This window comes from Dendrobates tinctorius, unplaced genomic scaffold (genome assembly GCF_039654945.1).
Source record: "Dendrobates tinctorius isolate UK_male_01 unplaced genomic scaffold, ASM3965494v1 ptg000035l, whole genome shotgun sequence".
Taxonomy (NCBI): Eukaryota; Metazoa; Chordata; class Amphibia; order Anura; family Dendrobatidae; genus Dendrobates; species Dendrobates tinctorius.
The window spans coordinates 66,194,597-66,209,807 of NW_027361703.1; the positions used below are offsets into that span (position 1 = coordinate 66,194,597).

Below are 15,211 nucleotides of genomic sequence, written 5' to 3' on the forward strand. Positions count from 1 at the left end.
AGTACAAATTTATGAAAACTTTCCAAACATTCAGTGCCTATCATGACGAAAATGGAAAAAAGAAAAATAAAAAGCCCAGGCCCGTCCTGACGCAGGAAGAACAGGGGTCTCACTTGTAGCGCCGGCCGTCGGGTGCTGGAGGCACAGTCCGCGGTGACCCCTTGGGCTCCGGGTTCGTGTGGGCGCAGGTGGGATCCCGGTGGCTCCGAGAAGCTCCACTGCGCCTCCCTCCCCTTGCGCGTGCCTGCAATCTCGGTCCCCGAGGCAACTAGCAGGGGAGAGCCGCGGGCGTCTTCTGGCCGCTGGCATCGGCGGCGCAGAGGATCATGGGTGCGCCGGCTGACGTCAACAAAAGGCGACTGTGTCATGGCGCCGGGTGCGACGCCGGCCGGCTTTCTGAAGTTGTCGGCCGGTGGTCGCAGGGGGGAGTGGAGGAGACACCCACCAGGACGGAGGCGCAGCATTTAAATGAGGAACAGCAGCATGGTAGGCGGTGCAAGATGGAGTCAGAACAGGAGCGATCTTTGTCTCTGCCTGCCTCACAACCCTCCGGCCGCAAACATGGAAGCCATTCAAGCAGCAGTCGCCCCAGTCGCAGGTCGGGGGACTCCTCAAGGTCCAAAGAGCACAGGTCACGTGCTCTGACGCAGCCTCCAAGTCCGATACCCTTGATTACGGGTGGTGAGTGATCTTCGTGAATGCTACCATTATGTTAATAGGGGTTCCCTGTTGTATGTTTCACCCCATAGGAATCGCCTAAAAAAGCGGGAAGTAAGAAGAATAATAGGGACTGTGCCATATGTAAAACTCCCCTAGCAAGAGACTGGCAGAAAGACCTCTGCGCCAGTTGCATTCAGCGAACCATGGCAGAAGCGCCCAGTTTCGCAGCTAACCTGATATCTGCCCTTAGGTCAGAAATGGAGGGTTCAATTAAGAACTTGTTGAAGAAAGGGAGGAAAGGTAGAAAGAATCCACCTAGTTCTTCCTTAAACTCCTCTTCGACCTCATCTCAGACCGAACAGCCATCCTCCTCAGACTCCTCAGACAGTGACACGGGGGGTAAGCCATGTTTTCCCGTAGAAGACACGGATGCTCTCCTAAAGGCCATTAGAAAAACAATGGGCTTACAGGAAAAGAAAACGGCTAAATCCCTAGAGGATGTCATGTTTGGGGAACTTCAAGAGAGGAAAAAGCGGACCTTTCCAGTGAATGAAAAGATCCAAGCGCTTATTGAGAGAGAATGGAGGAAACCTGAGAGATCAGGGGCCCTTTCCTCCGCCTCTAAAAAAAGATACCCCTATGAGCACAAAGATGCGGAAATATGGGAAAAAGTCCCAAAGATTGATGCAGCGGTGTCCAGGACTTCCAAAAAATCGGCCCTGCCTCTAGAAGACTCAGGGGTTCTTAGGGACCCACTAGACAAAAAAAGCTGATTCCTATTTAAGGCATGCATGGGAAGCAACAGCGGGAGGACTAAAGCCGTCAATAGCAGGCACCTGCACGGCCGTTCCCTGATGATTTGGCTGCAGCAGTTAGAGGAGAGGCTAGCGTCAAAAGTCCCAAGAGAAAAGATATTGGCAGATATGTACCTTCTGCATGGGGCAGCAGCTTTTTTGGCAGACACCTCGGCGGACTCTATGAGGTTGACAGCTAGGGCGGCAGGATTATCCAATGCCTCCAGACGCGCATTGTGGCTTAAAGGCTGTCCAGGTGACCTGCAGTCTAAAGCTAAACTGTGCTCTCTCCCCGGTGATGGTTGGTTTTTGTTCGGGAAGAACTTAGATGATATCCTGGAAAAGGTGACCGATAGGAAGAAGGGCTTCCCCAGGTTCCCGACAGATCAGAGAAGACAGCCCTTTCGGAGGGGAAGATTCAATCAGGGTCGTCCTCCGGCCGATAGAAGATGGGAAGATAGAAGGAAAAAGGAGTCGGGATTTATGTTTGGTGGAGGCACCTCCACTTCAAAGAAATCTCCACAATGACGCCAGCATTCCGGTAGGGGGGAGATTGGCATCTTTTCCCAGGCCTGGGGAAAGATCTCTTCCAATACCTGGATCCTAGGCATCTTAAGAGAAGGCCTGAGAATTCCCTTTGTTCGCCAGCCAAAAGCCGTATTTGTCATTACCCCTATCAGGAAAGTGATCGAAGAACAGTTGGCCTTGGAATCAGAGATCCTGAGCCTGATAGACAAGCAGGTTCTCTCCGAAGTCCCAAACACACAGGAAGGAAGGGGGTTCTATTCCCCCCTTTTTCTGAGCAAAAAAAACAGATCAATCATTCAGGACAATCATAAACCTCAGAGGTCTCAATCGGTGGATAAAGAATCAGACCTTCAAGATGGAATCGGTGGCTATGGCCATAAAGCTGCTACATCAAGATTGTGTTATGGCCGTAGTCGATCTAAAGGATGCATATTATCACATCCCTATCCATCCAGGTTACCAAAAATACTTGAGTGGCCCTCTATATCCAGGGCACACTCAGACATTTCCAGTTCAGAGCTCTTCGATTTGGCATATCCATAGCCCCGAGGGTTTTTGCCAAGGTCATAGCAGAGGTAACAGCCTTCCTCCGAATTCACGATATGATCATAATACTCTACTTGGACGATTTCCTTATAGTGGGCAGCTCAGAGGACCACTGTACGGCACAGTTGAGCCGGGTGACCAACACCTTACAGGAATTAGGGTGGATAATAAATTTCAAAAAATCAAAACTACAGCCCCTAAGAAAACAGACCTTCCTGGGGTTTATTCTGGATTCAGAACAGCAAGCGTGCCTGACAGAGTGATCAATGAGTGGAACAAGCTGCCACGAGAAGTGGCGAGTTCTCCTTCAATGGAAGTCTTCAAACAGAGGCTGGACAGACATCTGACTTGGATGATTTAGCGAATCCTGCTTTGAGCAGGGGGTTGGACCAGATGGCCCAGGAGGTCCCTTCCAACTCTACGATTCTATGCTTCTATGATTCCGGATACCAAAATAGAGAAGGTACAGAACATGGCTTTGGCTGACCGAGACCAACCTTATATGACATTGAGAAACGTGATGTCTCTACTAGGTACCCTGACGGCCTGTATTCCGGCGGTCAGGTGGGCTCAGTTTCACACTCGACAGCTCCAGGGAGAGATACTATCAGCACAAAGATCGCTGAAAGGGCGTTTAGAAGGAAGGCTGGAGCTTTCCTTAGAGGCCAGAGACTCTCTCAACTGGTGGCTGGACAATACAAACCTGGCTTCGGGAATGCCTTGGGACAGACAGACGTCCGACGTAATACTGACAGACGCAAGCTCCTTGGGGTGGGGGGCACACCTAAGGGGTCATGTAGCCCAGGGTTCTTGGAGGCTTCAAGAAATGGGGGCATCTTCCAACCTGAGAGAACTGTGGGCAGTGAACAAAGCCCTGAGCCACTTCATTCCCCTACTCAGGGGTCGCGATGTCCGCATCATGTCGGACAACAAAGTAACAGTGGCGTACATCAACCACCAAGGGGGGACAAGTTCACACTCCCTAATGAAGGCAGCGGGCGACATTCTTGGCTGAGCGGAGCCACACCTATACTCCTTAACAGCCTTGCATATAAAAGGGGCAGAAAATATAGAGGCCAATTTCCTGAGCGGCAATACTCTGAGGCAAGGAGAATGGGCACTAAATCGGTCCGTTTTTCAAAAAATAACACAACTTTGGGGGAAACTGGTGATAGACCTCTTTGCCAACAAGTACAACAGGAAAACAGTGAGGTTTTGCTCACTAAACCCGAAGGAAAAACCATGGGCAGTAGACTCATTACAGATTCCGTGGGACTTCAGGCTAGCCTATGCGTTCCCCCCAGTGGCCCTGATGCCAAAAGTTGTCAAGAAGATCAGGAACGATCAAGCCAGGGTGATTCTAATAACTCCATTTTGGCCAAAAAGGCCCTGGTTCGCTCTGCTACGAATGATGTCCCTCTCCGATCCATGGGTTCTGCCAGAAATCCCGGACCTACTAGCTCAGGGTCCAATATTCCACGCTCAGGTCAAAGGATTCCATCTGACAGCGTGGAATTTGAAAGGTCGCTTTTAATGGATAGGGGGTTCTCACCCGGGTTAGTAGCCACCCTGCTAAAGAGTATGAAACCGGTGACAACCAATATCTATGGCAGAACATGGAATAAATTCCTGCAGTTCCTAGGTAAGCCCCCGATTAGTGCCATCTTGGAGTTTTTACAATCAGGGTTGCAGCTGGGGTTAGCGGTAAACACTCTTAAAGTTCAGGTATCTGCACTAGGAGCGCTCTATAACTGCAACTTGGCAGCAAATAGATGGGTATCCTGATTTATCAAATCCTGCCATAGGTCTATGCCTATTCCAATACCTAGAATAGCCCCGTGGGATTTAAACCTGGTACTAGAGGCCCTTACAAAAGAACCATACGAGCCTTTACATCAGCTACCCATAAAATATCTGACCCTAAAAACGATCATTTTAGTGGCCCTCACATCGGCCCGTAGAGTAAGCGACTTGCAGGCTCTCTCGGTAAATCCACCCTATACACAAGTTTTTCATTGACAAATTCAATGGATGAGAGAGTTCAGAATCTTCTTTCGAACAAGGGGTCCTATGTGCAAATGTAAGATCACCTAGAATAAAGTTTTGACTTGAAAACTGTTTGATTTCATTTTGTAATAAGCTGATAATGCTTATAATGTCACAATTGACCATTTTTTTGTTCAAAATAAAAATAAAAAGGTTGAAAACTCTGCTGTGCATAATAATTTGGAACATGCATTTTGAGTGTTTATTTTTAAAAATATACTGTTTTCATAGGCAGTTTGTTCAAAAACATTGCAATTATACTAGAATATTAGATGACTAGAAAATAACAATGACTGCAATTCATAGGTAATTTAGAGAAAATATGAGGAAATATTTTTTGCATAATAATTTGGAACACAGTGTAAAATTGCAAAGACATTGAATATCTCTCCATCCACAGTAAGTAATATGATCAAAAGATTCAGAGATTCTGGAGAAAACCATGTGCAGAAAGGAACAAGGCCTACAGTCAATATTAAATGCTCGTGATGTAAGGGCCTTCAGGCAGCACTGCATTAAATACAGGCATAATTTGATCATGCAAATCACTGTATGGGCTCAGGAATACTTACAGAAATCATTGCCTGTGAACACCGTTTGCTGTAAAATTTACAAATGAAAGTTAAAGCTCTATTTGCAAAGAAGCCATATATCAACACAATCTAGAAATGCTGTGGTCTTCTCTACGCCACTGCTCATTTAAAATGAATGAAGGTAAAATAGAAATAGAAAACTATTCTGCGGTGAGATGAATCAAAACTTTAAATTCTTTATGGAAAGCACAAACATTGTGTCCTGTGGACTCAGACTTGTTATAAGCGCACAGTTGAAAAGCCTACATCTCTGATGATATGGAGTTACATAGGTGCCTATGGCCTGGGCAGCTTACACATTTTTAAAGACACTATCAATGCTTAGCATTAAGCCACATTCACATGTTCGGTATTTGGTCAGTATTTAACATCAGTATTTGTAAGCCAAATCCAGTGGTTTGTTCCACTCCTGGTTTTGGCTTACGAATACTTATATAAAATATTGACTAATTACTGAAAGCCTTTATAGTGAGTGTCACGACTCCGTTATCGGGTGCCCTGGGACCAGTGGATCCATCCCTTTCCATAACGTTAGGGGGCGCCTTGGGTTGTACTGTAGTACACCAATAGGGGTAACTGAAAATACCAAATATGCAACTATACGCTCACATATAACAGAGGAATGTATCGGGGAGTGAAGGATGGGGTTAAACCAAAGTAGGAGAAGAAAGGGAATTATCACACTCGCGGAACCAAGCAACTGTCACAGTTAAATTCACCTACCAACTATTCAAATACAAACCAACACCTATCCTCCTAGCCATGCAGCATAAGCTAGCTCTGTTGATGTGCATTGGTCAGGACCCAGATTATATAGAGGATGGGAGTGGCTAACAGTGCACAGCTGAGAGCCTTAACTCCCAGAGCTCTCAAAAGAGCAAATTAACCCCTGCACTGCCAAAAGAAATTTACACCATTTAATATGAAGGTGAAGTGCTCCTTTTCAACGTAGGAGTAGGAGAAATCATATGCTGCAGTCTTCTGGCTCCTATTTGTCGCATTAAACCTGTGACAGTGAGGTTTTAGAACAACATATGCTTCTATCCAGACAATATCTATTTCAGGGAAGGTCTTGTATATTTCAGCAAAACAATAATAAATCACACACATCACAACAGAATCACGACAGCATGGCTTAGCAGAAGAGTTTGGGTAATGATCTGGCTGTCTGCAGTCCAGACCTTTCACCAATAGAAAATAATTTGTGCATTATAAAATGAAAAATCCAGCAACGAAGGATCGGACTGCTGACCAAATTGAATTCTACATCAGACCTAATAGAACACTACATCAGACAAGAATGGGGCAACATTCCTCTCCCAATATACCAGCAGATAGCCTCCTCATTAGCCGGATATTTACAGTCTGTTGTAAAAAGAAGAGTTGATGCAAATGATATTGGGTTCCCGTGGTTCTTCATAAGTGGTTTCCAGCTCATGTTGGCGAAGTGGAGTACATGCGGGCACAATGGTTCACATTTGGTGGTACTGCCCAATCCTGGCATCATTTTAGGGGGTACTTAAGGTGATCTTAGAAGTTACTGGAGTGGCGATCCCCAAAAGCCTGAAGCAACTTTATTATATATATTTTCCCTATGTTGGGTCCTAATTTAAAAAAATCACTCTTGAGACATTTACTCCAAGCTGCTGAAACGATTATTCCACGTCACTGGAAATCTTCAGTTGCACCCTCTCTGGAAGAGTGGTTCTTGGAAGTTGTAATGACCCAATGTATGGAACTGTTGATCACCCACATTCAAGAAGAAAGGAATAAAATGGCTAATAAATGGTTTCAGTGCAACACCTTTCTAACCTCTGCCCTTTATATTTCCATCCATGTGTGATTCTCCTCTAGTTTTATCCACTTGCAACATGCTCTTTAGCATCCTCTATGAGAAGTCATATTCTCTCCATGATCCCTTCTAGTCTTTCCCTTCCCTTGTCTATGTCTGCTCCCCATGGTTTCATGTTTGTCGTTGTGTTTACCTCATTCAGTGCTATTTTTTTTTGCTGTTGTATGTTTTATTTTTATGATTTATTAAAAATTTTCCAATAAAACTAATTTGAAATGAAGAGGTGATGCTACACAATGTTAGACATGTCCTGTCCCAACTTTTTTGAGATGTGTTGCTGCCATCATATTCACCCCCCTGGCTTTTTACCTATTTAGTTACATTACAACCTGTGTTTACATACAGTGGGTATGGAAAGTATTAAGACCACTTTAAATTTTTCACTCTTAGTTTCATTGCAGCCATTTTGTAAAGTCAAATAAGTTCATTTTTTTCTCATTAATGTACACTCTGCACCCCACCTTGACTGAAAAAAAGCAGAAATGTAGACTTTTTGAAAACTAAAAAGGAAAAACTAAAATATCACATGATCATAAATATTCAGACACTTTACTCAGTATTGAGTAGAAACACCCTTTTGAGCTAGTACAGCCATGAGTCTACTTGGGAAAGATGCAACAAGTTTTTCACACCTGGATTTGGGGATCCTCTGCCATTCTTCCTTGCAGATCCTCTCCAGTTCCGTCAGATTGGATGGGAAATGTTGGTGGACAGCCATTTTCAGGTCTCTCCAGAGATGCTCAATTGGGTTTAGGTCAGGGCTCTGGCTGGGCTAGTCAAGAAAGGTCACAGAGTTGTTCTGAAGTCACTCCGTTGTTATTTTAGCTGTGTGCTTAAGGTCATTGTCTTGTTGGAATGTGAACTTTCTGAGATTCAGAACACCCTGGAATAGGTTTTCAACCAGGATATCTCTGTATTTGACCACATTCATGTTTCCTTCAATTGCAACCAGTAGTCCTATCCCTGCAGCTAATAAAAACTCCCCATAGCATGATGATGACACCACCATGTTTCACTGTTGGGATTGTATTGGGCAGGTGATGAGCAATGCTTGGTTTTCTCCACACATACCACTTATAATTATCACCAAAAAGTTCTGTCTTCGTCTCATCAGACCAGAGAATCTTTTTTCTCAGTCTGGGAGTCCTTCATGTGTTTTTTAGCAAACTCTATGTGGACTTTCATATGCCTGGCACTGAGGAGAGGCTTCCGTCGGGCCACTCTGCCATGAAGGCCCATCTGTTGGAGGGCTGCAGTGATAGTTGACTTTGTGGAACTTTCTCCCATCTCCCTAATGCATCTATGGAGCTCAGCCACAGTGATCTTTAGGGTTCTTCTTTACCTCTCTCACCAAGGCTCTTCTCCCACGATTGCTCAGTTTGGGTGGACGGCCAGGTCTAGGAAGACTTCTGGTGGTCCCAAACTTCTTCCATTTAAGGATTATGAAGGCCACTGTGCTCTTAGGAACCTTGAGTACTGCACAAATTCTTTTGTAACCTTGGCCAGATCTGTGCCTTGCCACAATTCTGTCTCTGAGCTCCTTGGCCAGTTCCTTTGATCTCATGATTCTCATGTGGTCTGACATGCACTGTGAGGTCTTATATAGATAGGTGTGTGCCTTTACAAATCAAGTCCTATCAGTTCAATTAAACACAGCTGGACTCCAATGAAGGAATAGAACTATCTCAAGGAGGATCACAAGAAAATGAACAGCATGTGACTTAAATATGAGTGACTGAGCAAAGGGTCTGAATACTTATGACCATTTGATATTTCAATTTTTCTTTTTTAATAAATTTGCAAAAATTTCTACATTTCTTTTTTTCAGTCAGATGGGGAGCAGAGTGTATATTAATGAGGAAAAAAAATGAACTTTTTTGAATTTACCAAATGGCTGCAATTAAACACAGAGTGAAAAGTTTAAAGGAGTCTGAATACTTTCTGTACCCACTGTATTTTTGTAATCCTTTTTGTGTGTGATGCATCAGCACTAGATAGTCTTAAGTTGGTGAAGTGAGAAAAATATAGGCATAAATTTAATTTATGGGATCAATTAACTCAAAATTTGCATGTATAGTCACCCCTTTTGCTATGAAGCCCCTAAAAATTTCTGTTGCAAGCATTTAACTTCATAAGTCACATGCTTAGTGAAAGGAAGTCCACCAGTGTGCAATCTAAGTGTCCCATGGTCTGTCAGTATATACACACGTTTTCTGAAAGGCCACACTAATCAAAGATCATCCTGAAGATCAAGGAGATCTGCAAACAAGTCAGGGAAAACATTTTTGAGAAGTACAAGTCAATGTTGTGTTATAAAAAAAATATCCCAGTTATTGATGATCCCCTTGAGCACCATCAAATCCATTATCATCAAATGGAAAGAACATGGTAACACAACAAACCTGCCAAGAGAGTGGCGCCTGCCAAAACCTTTAGCCCTAGCAAGGAGGGCATTAATCAGAGAGGCAGCACAGATACCAAAGTTAACCCTGAAGGAGCTGCAGAATTCCCAAGTAGAGACTCGAGTATCTATTCATATGACCACATAGAGCCATACACTCCATTATGGTGGCCTTTATGGAAGTGTATGCAGAAAAAAAACCTTTTACTTACATACAAAAATTGTAAGGCTCGTTTTGAGTTTGCCAAAAGACATATGGGAGACTCCCCAAATTTATGGAGGAAGGTGCTGTAGTCAGATGAGACAAAAATTGAACTATTTGGCCATCAAGGTAAATGCTATGTCTAGGTCCAAACCTACACAGCTCATCACTAGGGATGAGCAAATAGCTTCGGAGAACTCTTTATCCGAATAGCTATAGCACTTACCGAATAGCTGCAACGGGAACCTGGATACTTGGAACGCTCCCGATGATCACCTGTTCGGCACCACAGCTGCATGTGTCGCGGCTATGTGACAGTCACTACACATGGATGGAGAGTCCAAAAGCAGGCTCTCCATACATGTGTTGTGACTGTCGCATAGCAGCAACACATGCAGCTGCAGCAGTGAACAGCTGATCATCGGGAGAGCTCCAGGTATCCGGGTTCCCGATGCAGCTATTCAGTCAGCACTATAACTATTCGGATAAGGAGTTATCCGAAGCAATTCGCTCATCCCTACTCATCACCCCAACATCACAATGTCCACAGTGAAACATGGTGGTGGCAGCATCATGCTATGGGGTTGTTTTTCGGCAGCAGTGACAGAGACAGTGGTCCTAATTGAGAGGAAGATGGATGATGCTAAATACAGGGATATTCTTGTACAAAACCTGTTTCCATCTGTCAGTGATTTGAGACGGGGATGGAGGTTCACATTCCAATAAGACAGCGACCAAAAGATTACTGCCAAAGCAACACTCTTGTGGTATAAGCGGAAAGGTGTAAATGTTTTGGAGTGCCCTAGTCAAAGCCCAGACCTTAATCCAACTGAGAATCTGTGGTCAGACTTGAAGATTACTGTTCACCAGAGGAATTGGTAAACATCACAGTGGCAAGATGTGGAAAGCTCATAGAGACTTATCCAAAGCGACTTCCAGCTGTAATTGCCACAAAAGGAGGCGCTACAAAGTACTAACTTTAGGGGGTGAATAGTTATGCACACTGAACTTTTCAGTTATTTTGTCCTATTTGTTGTTTGCTTTTCTATGAAAAGAAAACCAAATGTTCATAGTTGTAGGCATGTTACATGAGCTGATGCAAACCCTCAAAGAAAAACCCAGTGAAATTCCAGGTTATGAGGTAGCAAAACAGGAAAAATGCCAGGGGGGTGAATACTTTAGCAAGTCACAGTGTATATGTATGTGTTCTTATATATATATGTATGTGTGTGTGTGTATATATATATATATATATATACTGTATATATATATACAGTGTATATATATATATATATATATATAGTATATGTGTGTGTTTAGCACAAATGAGTACACCCCCTTTGATAAGCAAAATTTTAATCAATATCTCACTGAACACAGAAAGAATTCCAAAATTTTGACAAGACTGATTTTCATAGAACATATTTGAACCCATAACATGAAAGTAAGATTAATAATATAACTTTCATTTCCAAATCATCAGTCTTATTCAAATAAGTTGATACAAAAATGCATACACCCCAAATAAAAAAGTACTACATCTAGTATTTTGTATGACCTCCATGCACGTCTAACAAGGACACGAAGTGATGATAGCATGTTCTCTTTTAATATAGAGCAGTACATCTGTAAATTCATTATATTATCAGTGAAATGAAGCTCCCCAACACCAGGAGCACTCATGCAGCCCAAAATATGGACATTGCCACCACCATGATACACAGTATGCAACATCCATTTTTTTTTGTACACCTCAGTTGTGACACCATCAGTTTCAGAAACATGTTATCCTGGTCTCAACACTCCAGAGTATAGAGCAAGTTAAAGCTCTAAGGTGCCACCCATGGATCTGATTTTCAATTAATGTTTTTCTAATGTTCATATGGAATCTTACAGAACAAAATATTACATTATGTTGCAATATTGTGTAGATATAATAATCTAAGAATTTTGCTCCCTGTTTGTGCTGCCACACATGCTCAGGTACACATGTACAAGCCTGTTGTATGTTTCGAATTCTGCCTCCACCATAATGGGTTTTGTTCCAAAGACATACTGGTAGGGAATTTAGATTGTGAGCCTCATTGGGGACAGTGATGATAATGTGTGCAAACTGTAAAGCGCTGCGGAATATGTTAGCGCTATATAAAAATAAAGATTATTATTATTATTATTAATCCATCTATGCAGTTTAGCATTCAGTTACAATGGACTTGTTGGCAACAAAAACTGTTGAAGACGGTAAAGTTATCCTCGGAGACCAGCTTCTGTACAGTATTGTAAAAGTTAGTTTCAAACATTTGAAAGATAATTTTCTAAAACTAAAAGGTGTTTTTTATCTCTTGGTAACTTTACAGTGAAATGAATGTGGCTGCGGTGGACCCAAATCTGTGCAGTGCTGTCTCCAAAAATGTTGCAAAGACAATACAGCTTTTTGGTGTCAAGTCTGAACAGCTTGTAAGTCATTTTTCTTTATAATTCAGAGTTATGGTGAGGCTAATGAAAACTTAAAGTTTTCCTGTAATTCAGTTGGTACATTTACAGAAATGCATAATCCTATATATAAAATGTTATGTGTGCTATTCTTCCCTTTTATGAGCCGCTTCTTTGTTCTGATGCCTCCCCAAGCTGCCTGATCCTCTGACAGCACTTCTTACAGTTCTTTCAAGAGCAGGAGGTGTCTACTATGGTGGCTAGCTCCAACTTCGCTTCCCTTAAATGGGTTGTCCCATCCAAACCAATAAGTCTGCAGTCTGTGTTACTGCAGACTTATGAATCCCCGCAGTGCATGCTCATCTGCAAGTTTTTTCTCACCCTGAATTGGGGTGAGGAAAAATTTGCAGCATGGCTGCCTAAAACGGCTGAGACTCACCAATGAAAGTCAATGGATGCGTGAAAAAAAAAAATCGCACGGCACACGGACCATGTGTGTGCTATGCAATTTTTATGCTCCCATCTCATAGGAAACCTGACATTTCATCATCCAAGTACAGTACATTCAAAGCATAAACCATCACAATAGAACGGATACATAGATTAAAATAAAAAAAAATGGTATGGGGTCCCTCATATTTTTCTTAACCAGCTGGGGGCTCATGTTTATAGTCTGGGAAGCACGGAGCTTCCCAGGCTATTAATATCAGCTCACAGCTGTCTACTTGGTCTTTACTGACTATTAACAAGGGGTGACCCCCCAAAAAAATTACGTGGGGTAACCCCTATTTTTAATAACCAGCAGTGGCTAGGCAGACAGCTGCGGGCTGATATTAATAGCATTGGCCAAAGTTAAGGGCCTTTCACACATAGCGAGATCGCTAGTGATATCGCTAAAGCATCACCGATTTTGTGACGCAACAGCGATATCGCTTTGTGTGACACGTAACTGAAACCGGCCCCCCCCGCTGGATATCGTTGATCGCGCTGGAATGGCCTGGGCCATTTTTTCATCTTTGGCGTCCTGCTGGCGCCGACTAGCGACGCATGGATGCAAGCGGAAGTCATCATCGCTGCGGTGTGACAGGTAAGAGCGACCGCCGACGGACCGCTTATCGCTGCTGCGTCGCTGGTGAGATCTGCTTGTTTGGCAGCTCACTAGCGACCATTTAGCAATGCACCAGCGATCCTGACCAGGTCGTATTGTTGTCGGGATTGCTGGTTCATCTCTAAATGTAACAGGACCCTAATAACATCACCCTTCAGCTGTCCCAGAAATTAATGCATCCATTAGATGCAGCAATTCTAGCACTTAGCCTCAGCTCTTCCCACTTACCCTGGTGTGGTGTTAAAAAGGCTAATAATATTGGTGTTGATGTCAGCTTTTTAATGTCAGGTGACATCAAGCCCAGGAGTAAGTAATGGAGAGGTGTGTATAAGACGCCCCCATTACTAACCCCTTCAGTTTAAGTAAAAAAACACACACACAGAGCAAAGTCCTTTATTGGAACCAAACGCTCCCTTGACCCTTTTACTCATATATTAATATCCAAAGAAAAATACAAAAACAAAGACATATTCCCTTGTCTTCCGATATTCCATATGTCCCTTGACAAGTTCAACTCCGCTACATCTGGATGCATTGCTGATCTGTGACATAAACTAAGACTGCTCAACCAAACATCCAGGAGACACTGAGCTGAGCGTGAGAGCGCAACTTCTGTGCTGAGTGCTGAAGTCAGTAAGGGGTCTGAAATTCATAGCCGATGAACTCCGCTCACCATACTGACGTCACTGCTCGCACCGTGAGAAATTTCTTACATGTGAAAGCTGCCTTTCTAATGTAGGAGGCTGATGGACCGGTCTGGTCACATGCTCCTCCACCAGCTGCCATTGTATGGACAGTGAATGAAGACAGCTGCATTAACAAGGGAAAGTGTCCGACATCTTTACCTAAGAATCCGTCCGTGCACTGGATCTGACAGTCTAACAGGTTCCTGTAACTCTATTTGTCTTTTTCTGAGCTCCTCTCAGCAGATTTATAACCACAGACTACATTAAAGATAAATCTACAGCAACAAAAAGCCTGTAAAAGTCAAACGATGCAAAATATGTCATGAATCATAATTGAAAAAAATTATTTTTATCCAAAAATACATGTATTTAAGTGAAAAAAAATATCCCCAAAAGTAACCAATCCCTTTAATGGAGAAGTACAAATTCATACAATTTATGACAAAGAGCTTTCAAAGGTGTAAAATAACAAAAGGAGCAAAGCTTACTAAATGGATCACCTAGTTACTTGACAATACTTCCCTAACTCCACCTGTGATCTCTTCACTGAGCTCCATATATGCCAACCGCTGCAGCCAATTACTTGCAACAGCATTGACTTCAGTGGTGCAAAAAGATGACTACTTGTAGTCTGATACCCTTAAATAAAATCCTGAATGACCATTAAAAAAAATGACTGCTACAGCCATTGGCTAGCTGCATTGACCTTATATCATATTGACCCAGATTGGCAGGAGACCAGGAAATCTTCATCAGTGGATTGATAATGTTAGGCCAGGGTCACACTTGCGAGTGTGATGCGAGAAACTTGCGCGAGTCTCTCGCATCAATACCCGGCACTGCCGCCGACACTTGGGACAGGAGTGTGCGGCTGCATAGAAATACATGCAGCCGCACACTCCGGCCTCACGTGCCGGCGGCATTGCCGGGTATTGATGCTAGAGACTCGCACGAGTTTCTCACATCACAGTCACAAATGTGACCCCGGCCTTACTCTAGCTTTTTGTTGCTGTTTCAGACAATTGGCAGATTTTTAAACCTATGGGTTCGGACTTTCCCTATATAATGCTACTTGCAGGTCTACATTTTGCCATTTTGCTTGAGATCCTAGGATATATGTCATGATCTTTTTTCCATCAGTCTGTTATATATTATTTTTAACTTGATTTTTATGCTGATGCCCGAAAAATTATTTTGGTATTACAAAGATTGATTTATAACAAGAATGGACTTTCATAATAAGGAAACTGTAATGGATCTTATGGGAATAATTTAGAATTACGAGAAAGCAAATGGGTATAATTGCAGCTGATTGACTTTTCAGGAACATGTTATAGGATGCTTGGTGGTTAAAATATTCTA

The 15,211-nt window shown here is 43.0% G+C and overlaps 1 protein-coding gene across 2 annotated transcripts in view; it reads left to right on the forward strand.

The window, feature by feature from the left end:
- Positions 1–15,211, forward strand: part of COG5 (component of oligomeric golgi complex 5) — a 555,903-nt gene that overhangs the window by 400,078 nt on the left and 140,614 nt on the right. For both annotated transcript variants that reach the window (XM_073573558.1, XM_073573559.1), the window contains exon 14: positions 11,980–12,079. In XM_073573558.1, coding sequence (XP_073429659.1) covers positions 11,980–12,079 — 100 coding nt within the window. The remainder of the gene's footprint in view (positions 1–11,979; positions 12,080–15,211) is intronic.